Raw genomic sequence first — 23,651 nt, 5'->3', positions numbered from 1 at the left:
TTGGTCTGTGTTCTTTGCTTTCTAGATAATGCCGCAGATCCTTTCAAAATCACTGTCCTCATGCCATTCCTAAGACTTCATGGGAGAGGAAATAGGGCGCAAAGTGAGGCTAGAATCAGAAGCTGGAGGTTTTCAATAGCATCACTGTATTAGCCCCAATTTTTAGTTTACCACATACAAAAGATTAGACGGTATATTACTGGGTTATTTTAGATTTACTAAACCATCCGGGGGCACTGTGTGCTTCTAATAAACATGTTTAAAGGATTAATAATGTTCTATGTTGAATTTCTTTCAAACGTTGCACCATAGAACACTTATTTGATCTTCAGTGTCATTCTCTGTCCATCAAGAATTTGGTCAAGTCAGGGGCATCCCTGGTGGCACAGTGGTTAAGAATCCGCCTGCCAGTGCAGGGGACGCAGGTTCGAGCCCTGGTCCGGGAAGATCCCACATGCCGCGAAACAACTAAGCCCGTGCGCCACAACTACTGAGCCCGTGCCCTAGAGCCCATGCTCCGCAACAAGGGAAGCCACTGCAATGAGAAAACCGCGCACCGCAACAAAGAGGAGCCCCCGCTCGCCGCAACTAGAGAAAGCCCGCGCACAGCAATGAAGACCCAATGCAGTCTTTATTTATTTATTTAAAAATTAATTAATTAATTTAAAAAAATCTCACTGACTGATGAACAGGTGGGTGATAGCTCTGAGCAAACAACCAGACTCCACAACTTGAATTGCTTCCGTATGATGTTTTATATTGGTTAAGAAAACATATTGCATGGCTTTGGAAAAAAAATAATTTGATCCTGACATAGTTTTATTTTAATAAGGACAAAGGCTTCATTTTATGTCTGAAAGACAGAGGGGTCATGCTTATTACTAGTATAATCCTCGGGTTTTCCGAATGAATAGAGTTATAGAAATGAGATTGCATCTGAGTAAATACATTAATCTGGTTCCAGGCACATTTTTTTTTTCTTTGGCTAGTACAATTTCAATTGTTCATTATTCTCACTTGAATGGACCTCTCTGTGTAATCATAAAAACATTTTCTTAACAACCAGTACCAAATAATTAAAAGGATAGGATACAGTGCCCTTGTGCTATGATACAGAGATAACTCTATAACCTTTATATAAAACTTTATAAATAACAAGGTACTTTTTTATCTTAAGACCCAACTCATCTAGATACTTATTTATTTATTTAGGCTGCACCAGAATCTTCGTTGTGGCATGTGGGATCTAGTTCCCCGACCAGGGATCGAACCGGGGTCCCCTGCATTGGGAGCGCAGAGTCTCACCCACTGGACCACCAGGGAAGTCCTGACACTTAACTCATCTAATCTTTATGACTCTGCACAGTAAATATTAGTACTATCATCACCATTTTATAGATGAGTAAACTGAGACTTAGAGAGGTTGGGCAACTTGCCCATGACCGTAAATAAAGGAAGGAATAGGAAAGCAAGCCCTGTCCACATAGATCTCACCCTCTTTCCCTTCTCAGTGTATTTTCCACACCTTGACCTTTCAGTGTAATTTGGGATATTCATAATGTTTGAATGATAAGAGTACGGAAAGAAAAAAAGTTAAAATGTCAACTAAGGAAGAAATTAATAAGTACTTAACAAAAAGATAGCCACCTAAATGACAGTGTCTATTAGGTTTACATAAAAATTGCATACACAGTGCCAGAAAGTAAGGAAGGGCTCCCCCACAAAAAAGGAAAAAAGATAGGAGCATGTCAAAAGGACACAGAAGTGACCTGAAAGAGCTTCCAGTGGCCAGAGCTGGAAGAATTTGATCAAACAAAATAAATAATAATAGCATTATATTATAACCTGAAGAAGAGAATAAATATCCATGAGTCCACACTGATATAAATAAATGATTAAATAAGTAAATAAACAAATAAATGGGGGAGAAGGAACAATTCTTCCTCACAGAAGAATTCCAATTAATGATGTAGAAAAAATGAGGCAAATAGAAAGTCACCATTAGAACACCACAGTAGCAATTGCTACAGGCAAGATCAATCAAATGTTAAAATCATTGAGTGAAACAGTAAAATCCAAATAAAGTATGGAGTTCAGTCAATAGTAATGTATCAATGTTGGCTCAATAGCTGTGACAAATGTATATGTAAGATGTTAACAATAGGGGGAAATGGGTATATGGGAACCCTATGTACTATCTTTGCAATCTTCCTGTAAATTTAAAACTACTCTTAAATATTTGTGGAATATTACAAAGACAAAATTCCAATTCTCAATTACAATGAGAAAAAAATAGTAACATTGCAGTGGAGAAACCTGGCAGACAGCACCTTAACCGAATGATCAAGGTTAATATCACCAGTAATTAGACATGTCAATATCATGTACCCCTGATAAAGGATGTGCTGAGGACATTGTCTCTGTGAAATTTTTCTCAAAAATTTATAACCTCAATCTAATAATGAGAAAACATCAGAAAAACCTAAATTGAGGGACAGTTTACAAATTTCTTGATCTGTAATACTTAAAAGTGTCAAGGTCATGAAAGACAAGGAAGGACTAAAGAACTATCAGACATTAGAGGAGACTAAAAGAGACATGACAGCTAAATGCAATGTAGGAGCCTAGGTCAGATCCTGGAACAGAAAAAGGGTATTAGTGAAAAACTGCTGATATCCAGATTAAGTCTATGTTTAGTTAATAGTATGTACCAATGTTAATTTCCCAGTTTTGATAAATGTACCATGGCTACATGCTAACATTAGAGGAACCTAGGAAAAGGGTATATAGGAATTCTTATATAGGTGTATAGGAAGGGTGTAAGGAATATAGATTTGTGCTATCTTTGCAACTCTTCTGTAAGCCTAAAATTATTTTGTATTTAATTTAAAAAGTAAAAGCTGTATGTAAATAATACACAAATTAGTTCTCTTCTGCTTCCTATGGCTGAAGGAAAGTCCTATTAAGTTTTAATACTCTGTGTGGTATAACTTAACAAACACAATCACTACGTATGAAATCTTCCCTTCAGAAAGACAAATACTATTAGATCATAAGCTCCTTGAGAACAGGGACCATATTTTATTCATCCTGCATCCTTGATGCCTGGCACATAGTAAGTACTTAATAAATGCCTACTGAACTGAACTATGCTATATAGATGCATGTGTAGATGTATATTACATATACACATACACACACAGATACATATGCATATATCAAGGTAAGGGGGAAGCAAAAGATTACAATCGTAAAGACATGTGTTCCTGAAACTGAAGAGCCAAATTCAAAAATAAAACATCCCATGAATTAATTGAGCATGTTGTATAAGCTCAGATGCTATAAACACATCCGTCTTTTCCTCTCTGATAAGCTTTTGGGCTATTTGACAGAACACGTTTACCTTTGCCACCTGGCGACAGGATGGCAATAATAGCAGGGGCTGACAGCCTCTCCACTTTTCTCCTATGAGACACCTCCCACAAAATGTTCAGAGTTCCCTGCATAACCATAAAAGAGAGTCTCTTGACGGTTTCTGTCAGCTGACAGCAGCATGGCATGACTGAAAAGGGAAATCATGCAGTGGGAAATAACAGGCTGCCTTTTTGCACACCCACTTTGTCTCCCACCCAGCATGAATAAGAGAATAGGGACTAAAAGAGGGAAACGAGTACAAGACTGAACATTTTACCCAATTTTTCAGTGATAGATAGAAAGGGCAGATGGTAGCTGGATCAGATAAGAGTTGTTTTTATCTTGTTTTTTCTAGATCCTTTTCTTTGTATGTGTCTGAATACATACGTGTGTGAGAAAGAGAAAGAGAGAGAGATACAGAGAAAGGGGGGAGACTGGGATTCATTTCTGAATGTGTGTAAGAGGCCATATGCAGCCACAGTTACACACAGACACTTAGAGGTGTAGATAGAATTGGAGACAAAACTGCCTGCCTGCCAATTTTTCTAAATAAATATGTTCACAGATTTCATAGCATTAATGAACTGAAAAATAACCACATATTGAAGCTGGATGCAGCTGTCTACACTAAGTTTGAGAATATTTTAAGTGAATATTAAACTAATAATAGAGACTTCCCTGGCGGTCCAGTGGTTAAGACTCCGCGCTTCCACTGCAGGGGGCGAGGGTTCCATCCCTGGTGGGGGAACTGAGATCCTGCGTACCACGCAGTGCAGCCAGAAAAATAGAAATAAAATAAAAAGGAAGTCTTCATTTAAAATAAACAAATAAATAAATAAACTAATAATAGAAATTAGAGAGGCCAAGTTCTCAAAGATGCTTGAGTAAGCAGCCAGTTAACATAATAGAGGAGGAGTACATAGTTTGGATATCAGATGTTAGATTCATGGGTATTCATCATAACTTTATAATTTCAATGTATGATATATATGTCTTGTGAGTCAAAATGTATGTCCTGGGAGTATGCTAAAAAGATAATATGAAGGCTTCCCTGGTGGTGCAGTGGTTGAGGGTCTGCCTGCTAATGCAGGAGACACGGGTTCGAGCCCTGGTCTGGGAGGATCCCACATGCCGCAGAGCAACTAGGCCCGTGGGCCACAACTACTGAGCCTGCGCGTCTGGAGCCTGTGCTCCGCAACAAGAGAGGCCACGACAGTGAAAGGCCCGCGCACCGCGATGAAGAGTGGCCCCCACTTGCCACAACTAGAGAAAGCCCTCGCACAGAAATGAAGACCCAACACAGCCATAAATGAATAAATTTAAAAATAAAAAATAAAGAAATAAAGGCAGAAAAAAAATTTTTTTAAAAAGATAATATGAAAAAAATTTTAATTGGTTTATAAGCAACTACAAATGTTTAAAAAGTCGACGTGCAAGCTACAGTTATGATACATGAATAATGATGCTCAGAGTTGACTGATATGATGTCTGAAGCATTGTTGTGACAGCTTTGACACATTCCTGAGCTGGGCTGAGAAATATTTATCCTGATGTCAACAAACCTGTGCAGCGTTGAATTTTAATAGTAATTTTAGTAATAAAGATGTTTTTGTTACTGTGGACTACAAATAACAGATGGTTGATCAAGACAGACAAAAACTAGCCCAAACCCTCTAATGGCCCAACTAAGAGAGAGTGGCAGGGATAAACTCCAGCTCAGGTCAGACTCCACAGCCCATGTTTGTTCCACTATATCATATCCTTTCAAAGTGCTAGTGCCAGTAAAGCTCTAACTAAACATCATCCCAGAGAAACTTAGCTGAAAGTCAGCCTTATGAGAGAAATGAAAGCGCCACTTGACACACTGATTCTAAAAGTTATATAGAACGGCAAAAGTAGCAAAAACAGCCAAGGCCCTTGTGAAGAACCAGAAAAGAGAATTTAATCTCCTGGATATAAAGACACAGTATAAAACTTGAGGAATTAAGACAGTGTGGTGTTGGTGCGAGGATAGACAAATAGAAGAGAATATAGAGCTCATGCATTGATCAACATTGGATTTTAACAAAGGTGCTACTGCAGAGCAGTGCAGAAAGAACAGTCTTTTCAATAAATGATGCTTGAATCTTGGGGAGAAAAAAAGAAACTTAACCTTTAACTCATACCATACATAAAAATTAATTCAAGGTGGATTGTAGATCTAAATTTAAAAGTCAAAAAATGTTTCTAGAGAATAATACAGCACATTTTCATGATTTTGGTGTAAGGAAACACCAAAAACAAGACACATAAATTTAAAAGTTGATAAATTTGACTCAAATTAAAATTAAGAACTTCTGTTCATCAAAAGAAGTTTGATTTTCGTGATTTTGGTGTAAGGAAACACCAAAAACAAGACACATAAATTTAAAAGTTGATAAATTTGACTCAAATTAAAATTAAGAACTTCTGTTCATCAAAAGACATTATTAAGAGAATGAAAAAACAATCAGCAAAAAGAAAAAGAACTTTACAATGTATATAACTGACAGAGGGCTTATATCCAGAGTACATAAAGGACTACTAGAAATCAATAAGAAAATGGTAAACAATCCAGTTGAAAAGTATGCAGGAGATTTGAGCAGGCATTTCACAAAAGAGGATATCAAATAGCCAATAAACATATTAAATTTGCCCAACCTCATTAGTAATCAGGGAAATGCAAATTAAAACTGCAATTGGATAATACTACATATTCACTAGAATAGCTAAACTTAAATAGACTGACCGTAACAACTGTTGGCAAGGAGGTGAAGCTCTAAGAACTCTCATACTCTGTTAGCAGAAGTGATACAACCACAATTTGACTTTACTAAAGTTAAGGACATATCCCATGACCCAGCAATTCAACACTCTGATACCCAATAGAAATGTGTGCACATATATACCAAAGAGACATGTACATAAATGTTCATGCAAGTATTATTTGTAACCTCTCCAAACTGGAAACAACCCAAATATGACATCAGCAGTGGAATGGATAAAAATGTAATGTGATATATTTGTACAATGGAATGATGTACAGCAAATGAAAACAAACAGACTATACCTACGTTAAGGATAAATCTCACAAACATAAGGATGAGTAAAAGAAACTAGATACCAAAGAATACATAATGTGTTATTCCATTTGTAGAAAGTTTGAAAAAAACAGGCAAGACTGAACAACAGTGTTTTAGAGCACATGCTTAGAGAAGTCAAGAAAATGGTTACCTTTGGGAGAACAAAGGAGATAGTAATTGAGAGAGAGTTGCTGGTGATGTTCTTTTTCTTGAGCTGGGCAGTGGTTACATGGGTGTTTATTTTGGGATAATTTGCTGAGCTATTCATTTTTGTATTGTGCACTTTGCTAAATGAGAGTTCTGTTTCACAACAAAAAAGGTTTTAAAAAAAAGCAGGATCTTTTTAATCCCCATTATATTCCACAGAGGGGAGAAAAGTATTGACCACTTATATGTTAGGTTTGGTGCTCCTTTTCTGAAGCCAAGGGAAGAATGGCATACAAAGATGCATGTCATGATTCCTGCCCTTAAGAAGCTTATAATCTTATAAGGATGAGAGATACATAAAGTATTACAAGGTAGGATTAAATGAGCAGCAAATATAGATACCATTCTGCTATTTGCATTAGTTGGGTTCCTACTAAATGTTATATTATCTAAAAAGTGCATTATAAAAGTGATTGTCTCCACTCCTGGGTATGTAACTGAAAAACACTAAGTTGAAAAGATACATGTACCCCAGTGTTCATAGCAGCATTGTTTACAATTGCCAAGATAGGGAAGCAATCTAAGTGTCCATCAACAGATGAATGGACAAAGAAGATATGGTATATATACGTATGTATATACACACACACACACACAATGGAATACAACTCAGCCATAGAAAAGAATGAAATTTTGCCATTTGCAGCAACATGGATGGACTTGGAGGGTATTATGCTAAGTGAAATAAGTCAGACAGAGAAAGACAAATACTGTATGATACCACTTCTATGTGGTATCTAAAAAATACAACAAACTAGTGAATATAACAAAAAAGAAGCAGACTCACAGATATAGCGGACAAACTAGTGGTTACCAGTGGGGAGAGGGAAGGGAGAAGGGGCTATATAGGGGTAGGGGATTAAGAGGTACAAACTATTATGTATAAAATAAGCTACAAGGATGTATTGTACCATATGGGGAATATAGCCAATATTTTATAATAACTATAAATGGAGTAAAACCTTTAAAAATTATGAATCACTATATTGTACACCTGTAACTTATATAATACTGTACATCAACTATATTTCAATAAAAAATTTTAAGTGATTGTCTCAATGGGAAGAATTGAGATATAACAAAGAAAAATAATAAAGTTATTTTTCTTCAGTATTTTCAGCAATGGAGATGTTTTTGTTATTGTGGCCTAAAAATAACAGATTGGTTGATCAAAACAGACAAAAACAAGCCTGAACCTTTCTCATGGCCCTTTAACTTCACACACTGAAGCTTTTCCATTTCTGTTATCATCTTTGGCCCTGAAATTTTCCAAGCACTTATGTTCCAGAAAGATAATTTTTAAAATCTTATTAACATTTACTCTAATGATATGAAATCCAGCAGCTCTAATGACATTGCATATCTTTTCAAAGAATTTATTACCCTTGACTTTTGCATAAGTCATGGCCTTTATTTTCCTAGCTCTACACAATATTATCATTAACCAGGACTTCTTATACACACTGTTATCACCTTTATTACCCATTGTAATGAAAGATATGAGACACAAGTGAAATAAGATGCAAAATAAATTCCAGCCCAGTTCACAAAATGAGCCGCCAGCCATTCATTCAGCCTTACGTTTCTATAGCAACAAGCAGCAGCAGTTCCATAGCACCATCATGTTATAGAACCTGCAGCCAGTCTAGGCACTGCAATTCATGTTCTCTATGTATTTAATTACATCCAGTTTGCAATATGAAAACCAACTGTAGGTGAAATGCCTGTGTATGTAAGTTGCTATGGAAATATGGAGAGGGAAATGTTTAATTCGTTCTTGGAGGGAAATTGAAGTTCAGGGAAGGTTTCACATTTGATCTGTGTTTTAAGTAAAGAGAAGGTGTCCGCAGGTGTTGAAGAGGGGGAGGCACCTCCAGGTCAGGATGCAGTGAGAACAAAGCCAGGAAACACTGCTGCGAAAGCCCAGAGAACAGAAATTAAACTGCATGGTTGAAATAGGGTTTTTTGAAAGTGAGTCTTCAAAATCTTTTAAAACACTGCAAATGTATATCCATCTCACTGTGTAGAACTAGTATATCTTATTTCCTCAGAACAGAAGCTGTTGCTCCTCAGTCACTTCTCAATGACATATTTAGATGATTTCACTCCAGTTAATCTGCATCCATTTTCTTCCCATTAGACACTTTCCCCCTTTATAAAAATGACTATAATTCACAAAAGGCACTGGCAGTCTCTGATAAAATTATATCTCTATGGACAGGCTTTAGAGTGATTTGGCAACATGAATACTGAACTCTAAGCAGGATATCTCGGTCCTGATCCTCCAAGGAGCATGTCCTTCAAGGAGCTCCGTGATCCTGCTTAAGTCACTGAACCTGTTTTGACCTCAACTTTATTTACCTGTAAAACAAGATGATCTCCAAGATCCCTTCTATTATAATAGTCCTTTCAGATGGTGAACCATAAGCTAATCAGCAGCCTAATGTCCTAATCTGATGCTAGGAGATCTGCCTCAGATACCTGGCACAAAACAGATATTAAAATATTTGCTTCCTAAGAAATGGGCTTTCAGATAGAGTTCCTCAGACAACGCTAAGGCAAGGGAAAGAACCTCAGTCTAGGTGCGTGACAAACTATACTATAATGCTCATCTGTCATTAAAGTTTAGTTCAATTAGATTCAGAAATCTCTATACTTGACCAATGCTATGCTTTTTTAAAAAATTGTAGTAAAATATGCATAACATGAAGTTCACCTTTTAAACCATTTTTAAGTGAACAATTCAGTGGCATGATATACATTATCAATGTTGAATAACCTTCACAGCTATTTATTAACGCTATGCTTTTGTGTTTTGCTTTCTCCCCCAGAGTTTCCTTAGAAAATATTATTTTAATTACATTTTCTCTTTCTCTCAGCCGAATTAAAAGGTAAAGGACATTTCACGCCTCTATCACAGTGGTTCTCAAATTGGGGGACATCTTCCCCCCCTCAGGGGATATTTGGCAATGTCTGGAGACATTTTTGGTTGTCACAACTGAGGAGATGCTATTGACATCTAGCAGGTACAGGCTAGGGATACTGCTAAACATCCCACAGTGCACAGGACAGCCCCACACACAGACTTAACTATCCCAAAATGTCATTAGGGTCACTTTTAAGAATCCTTGCTCTTTCAGAATCAATATGGGACTCAATGTCTCTCACTCTCAGCAATGGAGACGCGTGGTAGCAGCAAGATTGGGAAAGTTTTGAAACCTAACGGAAAACAGCAAGGCTTGGGCAGATAAAGTGTAGAAACCAAATAAGGATGAGCTGTGAACATTTCCGCGTGGTGATGCCCTCACTGTTCTGCTCTCTGATTCTGTGGTAATGGTCATTTAATAACCCTTCCTGTAGTACAAGGTTTATCAGTGGTACAAGTATAATATTTAAAAGGTCAGTCCAAAAGGCAAGAGGTCTAAACTGAGAAAGGCAGTGTTTAATGACTTCTTCCTTTGGGATGAGTTCTTTCTAAGAGGCAATCTCTCCTTGAAATCTGGCTTCTATTGCACCTTGATTACTCCCATCTCATCTCATCCTTAATTTACTGGAAATATGTCTGGCTCTGATTTTGACTTGTTTGAGATCTTTTTTCAAAGAAGACTACTAGCTTGGTTAAACCCAGCTGAGCTCACTACCAGAAAAAGTAAGTAGTAGTTCCTTTTATAACCTCATTGCATTCTAATATGTTTTCATGAATTGGAAATAAAGGGATAGAATTGCAGCTTGTCTGGCAATTGCAGATAACCCTAGAAGACTGTCACATCAGTGATCATCATCCTTCACGTGTGCCGAAGAACAACAACAACGAAAAAGATGAGAACAATTGGCTTATTAGAAAAATTTAGCAGTGTTGTAAATGAAACATAATTAGAAAGGTAAATTTGCTATAGTAAAGAATATGCGGGGGCTTCCCTGGTGGCACAGTGGTTGAGAATCTGCCTGCCAATGCAGGGGACACAGGTTTGAGCCCTAGTCTGGGAAGATCCCACATGCCGCGGAGCAACTAGGCCCGTGAGCCACAACTACTGAGCCTGCGCGTCTGGAGCCTGTGCTCTGCAACAAGAGAGGCCGCGATAGTGAGAGGCCCGCACACCGCGATGAAGAGTGGCCCCCGCTTGCCACAACTAGAGGAAGCCCACGCACAGAAACGAAGACCCAAACACAGCCAAAAATTTAAAAAATAAAAAAATTTTTAAAAATTAAAAAAATAAAAAAAAAGAATATGCATTATAATCAGCTTTCAATAGTATTATATGACCTGCTTTTAGAATTTATATCCCTGTTCTCTTTTAGAAAAGATATGATTTAAAGTAATCTAACCTCTGGAGTTTATAGCTCTACTTTGGCCACTGTGTACACTGTCAGTTCAGTTCATCCACATTTCCTTTAAGAGTGATCTGTTAGATCAGTTTTTAAATTTCAGGACTTTGACTACTCATTTAAAGAGCATAAATCATTTTGACCCTAGGTAGGTATACATTAGAAATTAACTGAACTGTCCTAGGACACAAATATAGGGAAATGGCCAGGTTGTTAGGTTCTGTATTTGATGTTTTATGAAGACTCAAATGATTGTTGTTGGGAAAAGATCACAGCTTTTGACCCAAAGAGAAGTGATTAGCTCATGGAATGATGTTAAAAACAGAGGTAACTAGAGCAGCATTTCCTAAGGTATGCTCCATGGGACATTAATTCCAAGGAAGTTGGCGATTGATATGGCAAAAAAAAGAGGAGGATTTTTAAACCAAGACCCAAATTAATTAGTAGGTTCAGTAAGTGAAAATGTCAGTTCTCGAAGAGGCAGGCATCAGTTTAAATGATTTTTAAACATAGCTCCCTGATTTTTTTTTTTTTACTCAAGAGAGCATTAAGTAATAACTGGATATTACCCACACTGGTTTTTTTAGCCACCTGCTCCTGGTGATCTTTCTCCTGGAAAGCAGAGCTAGAGATTGACCCCACGTTTTCCTTAAGACATGACCTGGTTACTGCAGCCTCCCGGGTGACCTGCCTTCTTCTCTTTTAATCAAGATTGACAGTGAAGACATCCAACCACTACTTCTTCCTTCTCATTTGGAGCACTAAAAGATAGGTTTCCTCTCTTCTCTACTAGAAATATTATAAAGTGGTAAGCATGCAAACATTTTTGTAACATTATAGTTCATCTGATATATTCTTTCCTTCCCTTTGATATAATTTATATACATTATTTTGTGGAAGAAGAACAACCTAAGCCTAAGCTAATACAATATTTTCCCAGTGACAGCTTAGCTCATCAAATGACAGTTTATGATGTCTAAATACTCACAGGCATATGGCTACAGTCTCATCTTGTTATTCAACACATGCAAAGTTAATAGGTTTCCTTGTACATGAATGTTTATAGCAGCATTATTTGTAAATAATAAATAAAAAATAATGAAGTACTGATGCAGGCTACAAACATGTATGAACCTCAAACCTTATGTTAAGAAGACAGCTAAGAAAGAAGACAGCTAGGACTTCCCAGGTGGCACAGTGGTTAAGAATCCGCCTGCCAATGCAGGGGACACAGGTTTGAGCCCTGGTCTGGGAAGATCCCACATGTCGCGGACAAACTAAGCCCATGCACCACAACTACTGAGTCTGCGCTCTAGAGTCCGCAAGCCACAACTACTGAGCCCACACATCGCAACTACCGAAGCCCGCGCGCCTAGAGCCCATGTTCTGCAACAAGAGAAGCCACCGCAATGAGAAGCCCGCACACCACAACAGTGTGTAGCCCCCACTCGCTGCAACTAGATAAAGCCCACATGCAGCAACGAAGACCCAACACAGCCAAAAAAATTAAAAAAAAGAAGACAGCTAAGTGAACCTTAGGCTAAGTGAAAGAAGACAGTCACAAAGGACCACATACTGTATGAGTCCCTCTATATGAAATGCCCAGAAAAGGCAAACCTGTAGAAAAAGAAAATAACCCTAGACCTTGTGGGGCAGGAGGATGGGGAGTGACATCTTATGCGTTTCTTTTGAGATAATGAAAATGATCTGAAATTAGTGGTGATGGTTGCAAAACTCTGAAAATACACCAAAATCATTGAATTATACATTTTAAATGGGTGAACTTTATGGTAAGTAAATTGTATCTCAATGAAACTGTTTAAAAAGTTAATAGGTTTCTTTACTATAAAACTTCTCAGGACTTTAATATCTTGATGTAATTTGTGAATCTTCAAGAGGAAGGTTGAGAATGAAGTGCTTACCAAAATGATTTGCCCCATGGACCCATGCTCCCCAACCCCAACTACTTTTTGAGCATTCCCATGGAATTGGTGTTTCTATGTATCCATTAAGAAAACTCTAATCTAGGACATATAAACAATCTTTAAAGAAGTTCTAAGCAAGAGGTAAATACTTGTTAATCCTTGGATAACGATTTGAAGGAATAATTCAATGGATTTAGGTGAGATGGGTCAGGTCTTGCTACTTTAGCCAAAGTTATATGTAAATAATACTATAGCTAAGACTTATATTCTACTCTTGATCTTACCCCAAGGGCAGAGAAGCAATAAAACATTTATTCTAACAAGCAGTGTTTCAAGTTAGTAAATTCTTAGACTTAATTTGCTCCCATTCAAAAATTACCCCTCAGTGGAAGAGGAAAAGGAAGAAAGGCAGTGGAGAGAGGTCTCCTGCTGCAAGCATGATGGAGAACCGGCCATCAGTCTTGCTCGTATAGGTCCTGCTTGGGGAATAAAAGGCAGATGTGAGGAGCACCAGGAATAATGAAACTTTCCAGGTGCTACCTACTATTCCCCTCCTGGACTAAGGGAGCTTTTTGTCTTGTTAACTAAGCTAGCTGACTAAACCAGAAACCTTGTTTCCTTTTCCTGTGGAATTCATTTCTCAAAGCCTCAGTCAGCCATCCCTAATATTTCCTAGAAGTGAAGAACAGCCTGGACAGATGTTTCCTCCAAAACAGCCTCCCAGAGAGTGAAAAAAAAAGAAGAAGAAGAAGAAATAAGGGGGCACAGGGATGACCACACTTTATGAGTTCATTATCAGAAGAAAATTTTAGTACTTTTTCTTATGTATCTCTTACACACTGGCAGGAAGAGGTGAAAGGTATGACATGGTATTCAGTCAAGAAAATTGATTTCATTATGATAGAGGATAAAGCCAGAGGAGTGAAAGTGAGATTCACAGCTTAAAACTGAAGACAACTACATCCCCATACAGCTCTTGCATAGATTTGAGAAAATAGAAAGATCTGAGGTTGTCAGGTGGAGATCTTCAAGGAGGTAGTGAAGCGATGTGCAGTTTTTCTCTACAGCTGAAAAAATTTCTGCAGCTATAAAAATGGCTATAAGTTAATTTACAAAGAAACTTCTGACCATTTCTCCAGGGTTCCCTATTTCAGTGAATGGCCCAGGAGTGATCCAGTTGCCGAAATTAAAAACTGTTTCCCTGACTCTATCATTTCTCACCTGAATTATTGCAACAGTCTCCTAACTGGCCCTCTATATACCGTCTATATACTTGAGGCACAATCACACTTGGCTGGAAAAGTCCTTCTAAATCATAAATCTGATTGCATCATTCTCTCTTAAAACTTTTTCATGGCTTCTTATTACTCTTAGGTAAAAATCCAGATGCCTTAATATGAACTTCTCCATAATCTGGCCCTCACTTATCTCTTCATCTTCATCTCTTGACACTTCTTTTTCTAGTCTCTACACCAGGGGATCCAAAGTGGAGTGAGTGTACAAGACCATCCTTTGGGTGTGGGATGAAAATATTTGAACTTCTACAGATTGAGAAGCAGGAACAGAAGCTGAAGAAATGGCATACATTAAGAGTCTGGAGTGAGCCAAGCCATAACTACGTGCCAGTGGAAGTTTAGAGGAAGCAAACACTCTGAGGAAGAAGGGACTATTAGGGAATTATGGGGAAAAGAAAGATAGAGGCACCAGAAAGAGAAGGTGGTTCCTAGAGCCCTATTCCTGATAGATGAACTTCTGGTTCTACTTCCAATCTATATACATCCTTATAATACACCCTCCTTTTCCTTGAGAAAAGGTTCTTATTTATATTTTTAAAATGTCTTGGAAGAGTGGTATTTGTTCCATGCAACCATAAGAATCTACCTAAAAAACTTGGTGTCCATCTATAGGGATTGGTTAAAGAAAATAAAATATATCTTTCTATGCATTTACCAAAAGTGAATATGTAGGTCCTCTGCTTCTTTGCGCCCGACTTGCATCCTGCAGTTCCGGAACGGCGGGGGAAGATGCGGTCCTTGGACATCGCGGAGCTGGCAGAGCCGGAGGAGGTGGAGGTGATGGAGCCCGAGGAGGACTTTGAGCAGTTCCTGCTCCCGGTCATCAACGAGATGCGCGAGGACATTGCAGCGCTCACCTGCGAGCATGGGAGAGCCTACCTGCAGAACGGGAGCAAGCTGTGGGAGATGGACAGTATGCTCGTCCAGATCAAGACGCAGGTGGAGGCCTCAGAGGAGAGCGCGCTCAACCATCTGCAGAATGTGGACAATGGAGTCGAGGGCAGAGGGACCAAATGGTGCAAGAAGGTGGAGGAGAAGGCCAAGGAGATCGCGAAGATAGCAGAGATGCTGCTGGAGCTGCTCTGGGGGATAGAGAAGAGTGAGTCATCCTGAAGGAGGGTCAGCGGTTTACAGCCAATGGATTCTGGTCAACTAATGGAGATTGGCTGACACCCTGGAGAAGCTGAAACCAGAGAGCCTTTTGTTTTCTCTTTTTTTCTCTGTCTACGCTCTGTCCTCACTTACACCACGTTTCTATGGTCTGTGGTTAATGACCTCAATGTGAGTTTTGACTGTTAAATGTTTTTCTTTGGGGAGGTAACTTTTATTTGGAAAATGCTCTCACAAGACTTAGGGCCTAGATTGTAAGCTCTTGCAGCAGTCACATTTGTTCCTGGGCTTTCGTTATTCCTAAGTTTTTGAGGTGCTTTGCTCTTCTTGTGTGACCTGATAGCTCCCTGGAACTTTGAGTCTGTGTGTAACAGATAAGACTCAAAGGTGGAGTTCTCCAGCTCTGAAGGTGCTGAAGGAGCTGCATTATTTCTAGAAGACGACTCCATGAAGCGATTGCTAAAGAAGCTGAAGAAGGGATTAGACTTCAACTGGGAATGTGAATGGGGCTGATCTGGCTAGGACTGATGAATCAGAAGAAGGGCTGCAGGATGGTATTGTATTTGGGGACTTTAATTTCTCTGTGAGAACAAAGGAGGAGAGATGTATTTTGTTCAAATTTTAAGTTTTATGCGGCACACTGATGTAACCTGTCTGGTCATATTGTTTGGACAACCTAACTTAGCTTTATGTGACATGGAACCTAGAATAGGAGACAAGATAGATCTTGGTATTCTGTGCAATCGATGTAATACCCTGATGCATTTCAGGGGATTCTGGACATAAAATGAAAGAGATATTTGCAAAGGCCCTTGAGGGTCTGGGGAAGAAAAGCAAGGGCTGTCTGTTTTGGACCCTAAACTGAACAGGGACGAGGTATCTTCAAGATTCATAAATTGTCTAGCTGTAAGTTCATTTCAGTAGCAGACCTGAGAAGTATTTGAGGTCAAAACTCTACCGTGTGTTTAAAAAAAAATTTACCATGTTAATAAAAGTATTCATTTGCTTAAAAAGACAAGACCTAAAAAAAAAAAAAGTGAATATGTAGTGCTAATTTGATTAACATGGAAAGTTGCTTCCAAGGTATTTTTAAGTGAAAAAGCAGGTCACAAAAATTTTGTTTAATATTTTGTGTGTGTATGTATGTAGACAGAAAAAAAATCAGGAAAGATCTATACTAAAATGTTAGTAGTGGTTACATTTGGATGGGTGGAATTGTGGGCAATTTTCACTTTTTGTTTTTCCTTTCTGATTATCTGATTTGTTGTTGTTTTGAGCATGCATTAGTTTCAGAAACATGAAGGTAAACTATTAAATTTTTTTCATTTCTATGAAGAGAAAATATTAAATTATTTCCATTCTTTAAAAAAAACAAGAAAAATTTAGACTTTTAGGATTCTCCTTATATGTGGTAGAGTGACTAAGGATGAGCCAACTACATCCAGAGGGAATAAATCTTTTTCATTCATTCATTAAACATAATATATGTGAGACACAGCACTAGATGATGGAAAGATAAATGGGACAAAATTCTCATCTTTAAGGATCTCACAGTCTAACAAGATGATAAATATGTAAACTAATAGCTGTAATACAGGTATAATAAGTGTAATATCATGTAAGTTAGGTGTAGCAGGACGCAAGGAAGAAATCGTTGGGGAAGAGACATTCAAACAGGATCACAAAAGGCTTAGAGAATGAGAAGGGAGTGCTTTCAAGGGAAGAGAATGAGAAGGGTGTGCGTTCAAGGCACGAAGGCATGAAATAGCACAGGGTACACAGGGCGTCATCTAATCACATATCATTTGACATAAGTTACTTGGCTATGGAAATGAACAGATATTCTTTAAAATATCAATGATTTTTAATATAGATTTTAAATAACCCTAATAATGCCCAGATGTCAAAAGAAAGAACATTGTGTACACTGATGTAATGTTAATAAGAAAGTGTTCACAGACATATTTCAAAACATATTAGTATTTCAAAGTTACTATACTACTCTGCTGAAAAATGTGTTCTTTTGCAAACACTGGCTTCTGTTCTGTCTTGGGATGTCATGTGCTACCTCTCCAAGATACTGACAAATCAAAATAGTACCTGGACAGGAAGAGCGAAGTGAGTTCAATCCATCATCATGTTTACTTGATATAGATCAGGGGACTGCACTGCTGAAAACAACACAAACAACATGCTGAAACTAACATATTCAGTGAAAAATTATGTAGGTTAAAAAAAAAGCTTTTAGCTTCTACTTAAAGCTCAGACAATGGATAAACAAGGATCCCTTAAAGGGCACTATATGACACATGACTAGCTCTCCTCACAGCTGTGTCTTCTGCCTGAACATCAGTGCAAGAGGATTTATTGTGGTACCATACTAGCATCAGCAGCAAGTACACTGTTTCAGGGAACCAAAATTAACAAATAAAGGTTTGGAAAATTACAGGATGATCACTTGAAATTAGCCCCACATAAAGTTCCACTACATTAAATGGGGCCATATTTAATTGGGTCATTACAGAACAATGTCTAGCAGAGAAAGCCACCAAGAGCTAGACGATTAGATGAAATGCAGTACAAACAAACAAACAAAAAAAATAGGGCAGAAACCTTGGGTTTTCTGCCAAGTCCAGAAAAAAATACATTGCAGCAGACTGTGCAGAGGCATGACCGTCTTTTCATTGCTTACCGAGAATCTAAGTCTGGTTTTTAAAACTTACAAAGGAAATAGAAGTGAAACGTTAAGGAACAAGACCCACTATATTTTGGAAAGGTATGTGAGAAGTAGTGATTGATTAGTAAAAATATTTACTGAATTCCTACTATGTGTCTACTATCTACTGTGCTACCTGCTAAGAAGAGAGAAAATAAAAGTGACACAATGTGTGCATTTTGGAGTTCATAGCTAACTGGCCAGGCAAGATACACCAATGTGAAAGAGTAGAGTAACAATGTAAGGTTAAATGATTATTGCCAAAGTGATGCAGTTTGTGGACAATTAGTGCATAATTCAGAAGAGAAAGACATGAGCTGAGCTGGAACTTGAAGATCTCAGAGCGAGAGAGAGAGAAGATTTATACTAGATCTTGAAGAAAGCTTGGATTCTAAACCGAGGTTGGTCTTTAACCATTAGAATGATTTTGAGCAAGTCACACTATTTCTCTGGATTTTCATCTTCACTTATAAACTGGAAGTTTTAAATCAGGCAGTCTCTAAAATCTCTTCCTATTCTAAAATTCCATAATTCCAGAACATTTTTTTAAAAGGTGAAATGGTTAAGAGAGTATTCAGAAAGTGTTTTAGACAAATCCAAAGAAACTGGGAAGAAAGAAGTGAGCAGTCATTGGAGAAGGGGAAGAAAGCCTAATGATGTGAGGTCAAAACAAAATCACAGCCTACTCCATACTATCAGTTAATATGGTCCTTCAGAAAAACACCTACTAAAAGTCTAGTAGGAGGCACATATGTCACAGAAAAATAAACTGCTATGGTAGAAATCTAAAGAACATCGTGGAGGCACAATAAGATAGTGGTCATTTCTACTTGGGAGCAGCAAGGCATGGGAAGTGTCAAAAGGAGGTGTTTTAAAGGAGGTAGACTGAGTAGTTTCCTTGTTGCGTATTGGTAAAGGAAGAAGAGACTGAAAGATTCAGGAGGACATTTCTGTCTCTGCTGTATGCGCTGCAACTCCTCCTACCTGCAACAATATCTGGTACACAGCAGGCACTCAAATAATATTTAATTAATTAATTAGTCAATTTTAATTAATGCACACTTTATGATATAAAGCCTTGAACAAAGTAGGATTCCAATAACATAGTGCCACAATAGTGAAGTTTTAAATATTTCATTTAATTCCAGGCTCTTGGATTAGGAAGAATTAATATTGTTAAAATAGCCATACTGGGACTTCCCTGGTGGTGCAGTGATTAAGAATCCGCTTGCCAATGCAGGGGACACGGGTTTGGGCTCTGGTCCGGGAAGACCCCACATGACGTGGAGCAACTAAGCCCGTGCACCACAACTACTGAGGCTGCACTCTACAACCCGCAAGCCACAACTACTGAGCCCACATGCCGCAACTACTGAAGCCCATGTGCCTAGAGCCTGTGCTCTGCAGCAAGAGAAGCCACTGCAATGAGAAGCATGCACACTGCAACGAAGAAGCCCCCACTCTCCACAACTAGAGAAAGCCCGTGTGCAGCAGTGAAGACCCAACGCAGCCACAAAAAAAAAAGCCATACTACCCAAAGCAACCTACAGATTTAATGCAATCCCTATTAAAATACCCATGACATTTTTCACAGAACTGGAACAAACAATCCTAAAATTTATATGGAACTACAAAAGGCCCAGAATTGCCAAAGCAATCCTAAGGAAAAAGAAAGCTGGAGGGATAACCCGTCTAGACTTTAGACTATACTACAAAGCTGCAGTAATCAAAACAGTGTGGTATTGGCACAAAAAACAGATATATGGATCAATGGAACAGAATAGAAGGCCTAGAAATAGACCTATGCACCTATGGTCAATTAATCTATGACAAAGGAGGCAAGAATATACAATGGAGAAAAGACCATCTCTTCAACAAGTGGTGTTGGAAAAGCTGGATAGCTGCATGTAAATCAATTAAATTAGAACACTTCTTCAGACCATATACAAAAATAAACTCAAAATGGTTTAAAGACCAAAATATAAGACATGACACCATAAAACTCCTAGAAGAGAACATAGGCAAAACATTCTCTGATGCAAATCATAGAAATATTTTCTTAGATCAGTCTCCCAGAGCAAATAAATAAATAAATAAATAAATAAATAAAAGCAAAAATAACAAATGGGGCCTATTCAAAATTTAAAGCTTTTGTACAGCAAAGGAAACCATCAACAAAATGAAAAGACAACCTACAGTATTGGAAAAAATATTTGCAAATGATGCAACCGACAAGAGGTTAATATCCAAAATATACAAACGGCTCATACAACTCAATATTGAAAAAACAAACAACCCAATCAAAAAATAGGCAGAAGATCTAAATAGACACTTTTCCAAAGAAGACATACAGATGGCCAACAGGCACATGAAAAGATGCTCAACTTTGCTAATTATTAGAGAAATACAAATCAAAACCACAATGAGGTATGACCTCACACCAGTCAAAATGGCTATCCTCAAAAAGTCTACAAATAATAAGTGCTGGAGAGGGTGTGGGGAAAGAGAACACTTGTATACTGTTGGTGGGAATGTAAGTTGGTGCAGCCACTATGGAAAATAGTATGAAGTTCCTTAAAAAACTAAAAATAGAGCTACTGTATGATCCAGCAATCCCACCCCTGGATATATATCTGGAAAAAATAAAAACTCTAATTTGAAAAGAAAAGCACACCCCAATGTTCACAGCAGCACTATTTACGATAGCCAAGACATGGAATCAAACCAAGTGCCCATCAACAGATGATTGGCTTAAGAAGATGTGGTATATATATGTGTATGTATACAATGGAATATTACTCAGCCATAAAAAATGACATATTGCCATGTGCAGCAACATGGATGGACCTAGGGAATATTATACTTAGTGAAGTCGGACAGAGAAAGACAAACACTATATGATATCATTTATATGTGGAATCTAAAAAATAATACAAATGAATCTATATATAAAATAAAGACTTATAGAAAGCAAATTTATGGTTACCAAAGTGGAGAGGAAAGGAGGGACAAATTAGAAGCATGGGATTAATAGATACAAACTACTATACACGAAATAAATAAGCAATAAGGATTTACTGTATAACACAGGGAATTACATTCAATATCTTGTAATAACCTATAATGTAATATAATCTGAAATACATATATTGATATAATTGAATCACTTTGCTGTGTACCTTAAACCAACACAATACTGTAAATCAACTATACTTCAATTAAAAAAAACAAGCATTGCTCACTTCATAATAAACTTTTCAATTAAGTATTTTCTCAATCAACAATTATAGCAATAATATAATTGTGATCACATGGGTATCTGAGATATTTGTAACATTGTTATTAATAATGAAGAAATTAATGAATAAATGGTAGTGAAAAAAGAAAGTTAGGGAAGCTTTCCAATATGGAATAGTCAAACAAAGCATCAGAGACATAAGATAGCCTGAAAAACAGGATATCCTTAGAGCTAGGGCATGAGATATAGGGAAAAAAATAAGGCTGGAAAGGCTGATAGATGCTGGGTTGCAGTCCTACCAAAACCATGGCCCTTTAGTCCCGAAATTACCAATATTTTGACTCTAAGAACTTCTTTTTTAATGTCAGAAACTGTACAGATACTCATGTGACAGTAATTATACTTTCAGTGTCCACTGATTAAGAAAATATATAATGGAAAAGGTTATGAAGTCACTAGTAATTTAAAGTAAGTTTTTATTTTATTCATCACAATAGCATCTCAGAATTTTTTTTAAAAAAGTAGTGAGATTTTATAGAAATTAGTTATTCAATATATAGACAAAGGTTAGTGAACATATAGATTCATTCATGCCCCCACCACAAACTGAGAACCACTGTTATAGTAACAGCAGCAGTAGTAGCCACATTTATTGAACACTTGCTAAGTGCCTGTTCTAAGCACTGCACATGTATTAACTCATTTAATTCACACAACAACCATATGAGATAAGCATTATGATTACCCCCCTTTGTGACAGAGTTTGTTTTTGCTTCCTTATACTTTTTCTTCCCTTTTCCTTCACTAAAAGACCTTAATTTTCAAATGAGGACATTGCTGCTGTAAGATATATTTCCTTGCCTCCTTGGTCTCAGGGTGGTGACTGTGTGACTAGCTTCAGAGCAATGAGAAGTGGAAATGTACATTTGGAGAAGTCTTCTTAGTAGTTGGAGAAGGGCATACCCTTTCTCCTTCCTGCTTCCTGGACCAAGAATGTCATGTCTGGAAGTGAAGATGAGGTCCATACTGTAGGGATGACAGAGCAGTGAGCTGGAAAGAGCCTGCCATACCAGTCCCGGATGGCCTGCTTCTCAATTTATTTTATGTGAGAAAGGAGAAAACCCTATCTTGTTTATTATTTTTTCCCCTTATATGGAGCCAAACTTTATCCTAACTAACTAACTAACCTAATAGGCCATTTTGGAAATAAGAACACTGAGGTTCTGAGTTTAAGTAGCTGGCTTGATGTTACAAACTTATTAAGAGGCAAAGAGAGACTTTTAATTCACACATTCTTACTCCAGAGCCCACATTACCCCTTACAGCATACTGCCTCTTGCTATACAACTGTAGGAAATAGGTTTGATGTAGAGAAGTAACTTAACAACTGTGTTTTCTCTTGACTAGTACTGGCTGCCATGGGAAGGGGGCATTCTCTTCACAAGGTAACCCTTTTCAGCTGAGGTAATTCTGAAGGTGGCTGATAGCTGAGGGCTATCTGTTGACAGCACTCCCGGCAGCTGGGGGAAAAAGTCCTTCATTCCTGAAATGGGATCTGAGTGGCACATCATCGCATCCATCTCCATGCACGACATCATACCCCTTCCTGTGACTGTGACTTTTCCCCCTAGCCATCCAAAACCTGGTTGATCTGGGGGTATAAAGGTCTGGACCCCTCCAACACAGGACAGCTCTGAAGGGACATCCCAGCTTCAGAGCTCTTCAGGGAGTTGGCTGAGGCTTTCACTGAGACTTTATAGCAGCCCAACTTCTCCCTCTGCCCATCCTGTTTTCCTCCCTTCCCTTCCCTTCTCTTCTATGGGTGGTGATCCCAGGAACACTCCCTTAAAAAAACCTTCCTAACTTCCATCTCAGAGTTTGTTTCCTGGGGAACCCAACTTGTGACACCATGTCTTTATTCAGTCACTGACTGTTCTTAATTGGAAGGGAGGTAATACATGTCAAGAAAAAGAAAACTGTGGGAATTCCCTGGTGGTCCATTGGTTAGGACTCAGTGCTTTCACTGCTGGGGCCCCGGGTTCAATCCCTGTGGGATTGGGTTCCCTGTGGGAACTAAGATCCCACAAGCCACGACATTGTTTAGTTCTACCCAACACTCTTTCTGTTTCTTGGTATCAGACTGCCCACTGGCAATAGAGGAGTGTCCTATGTTGGGCCAATCATAATCCCCCAACTCCCTGGGCACAGTGATAGGTACAAGTGGCGTGCACACGATCAGGCTTGGACAACCAGAATCTTTCCTTGGTCATTTCTGTACTGACAGCTAGAAAACTGAACTCCTTTGCTTCTCAGATCATG

At 38.1% G+C, this 23,651-nt stretch overlaps 2 protein-coding genes across 2 annotated transcripts in view; one reads left to right on the top strand and one right to left on the bottom strand.

Moving 5' to 3' along the window:
* The window catches only part of FRMD5 (FERM domain containing 5), a 409,984-nt gene extending 394,898 nt beyond the window's left edge, over window positions 1-15,086 (bottom strand). The window contains exon 1 of the mRNA XM_059913406.1: window positions 14,924-15,086. The gene's annotated coding sequence lies outside the window, so the exon portion shown is untranslated. The remainder of the gene's footprint in view (window positions 1-14,923) is intronic.
* On the top strand, window positions 14,998-15,504 carry LOC132359432 (MORF4 family-associated protein 1-like). Its single transcript, XM_059913409.1, has one exon. The coding sequence runs from the start codon at window positions 14,998-15,000 to the stop codon at window positions 15,379-15,381; it is 384 nt and encodes a 127-aa protein (XP_059769392.1). The 3' UTR covers window positions 15,382-15,504.
* Window positions 15,505-23,651: the final 8,147 nt, after the last annotated feature.

This window comes from Balaenoptera ricei, chromosome 2 (genome assembly GCF_028023285.1).
Source record: "Balaenoptera ricei isolate mBalRic1 chromosome 2, mBalRic1.hap2, whole genome shotgun sequence".
NCBI classification, from domain to species: Eukaryota; Metazoa; Chordata; class Mammalia; order Artiodactyla; family Balaenopteridae; genus Balaenoptera; species Balaenoptera ricei.
Note: the sequence above shows the minus strand (reverse complement) of the source record. Positions and strands in the feature narration are given on the sequence as shown.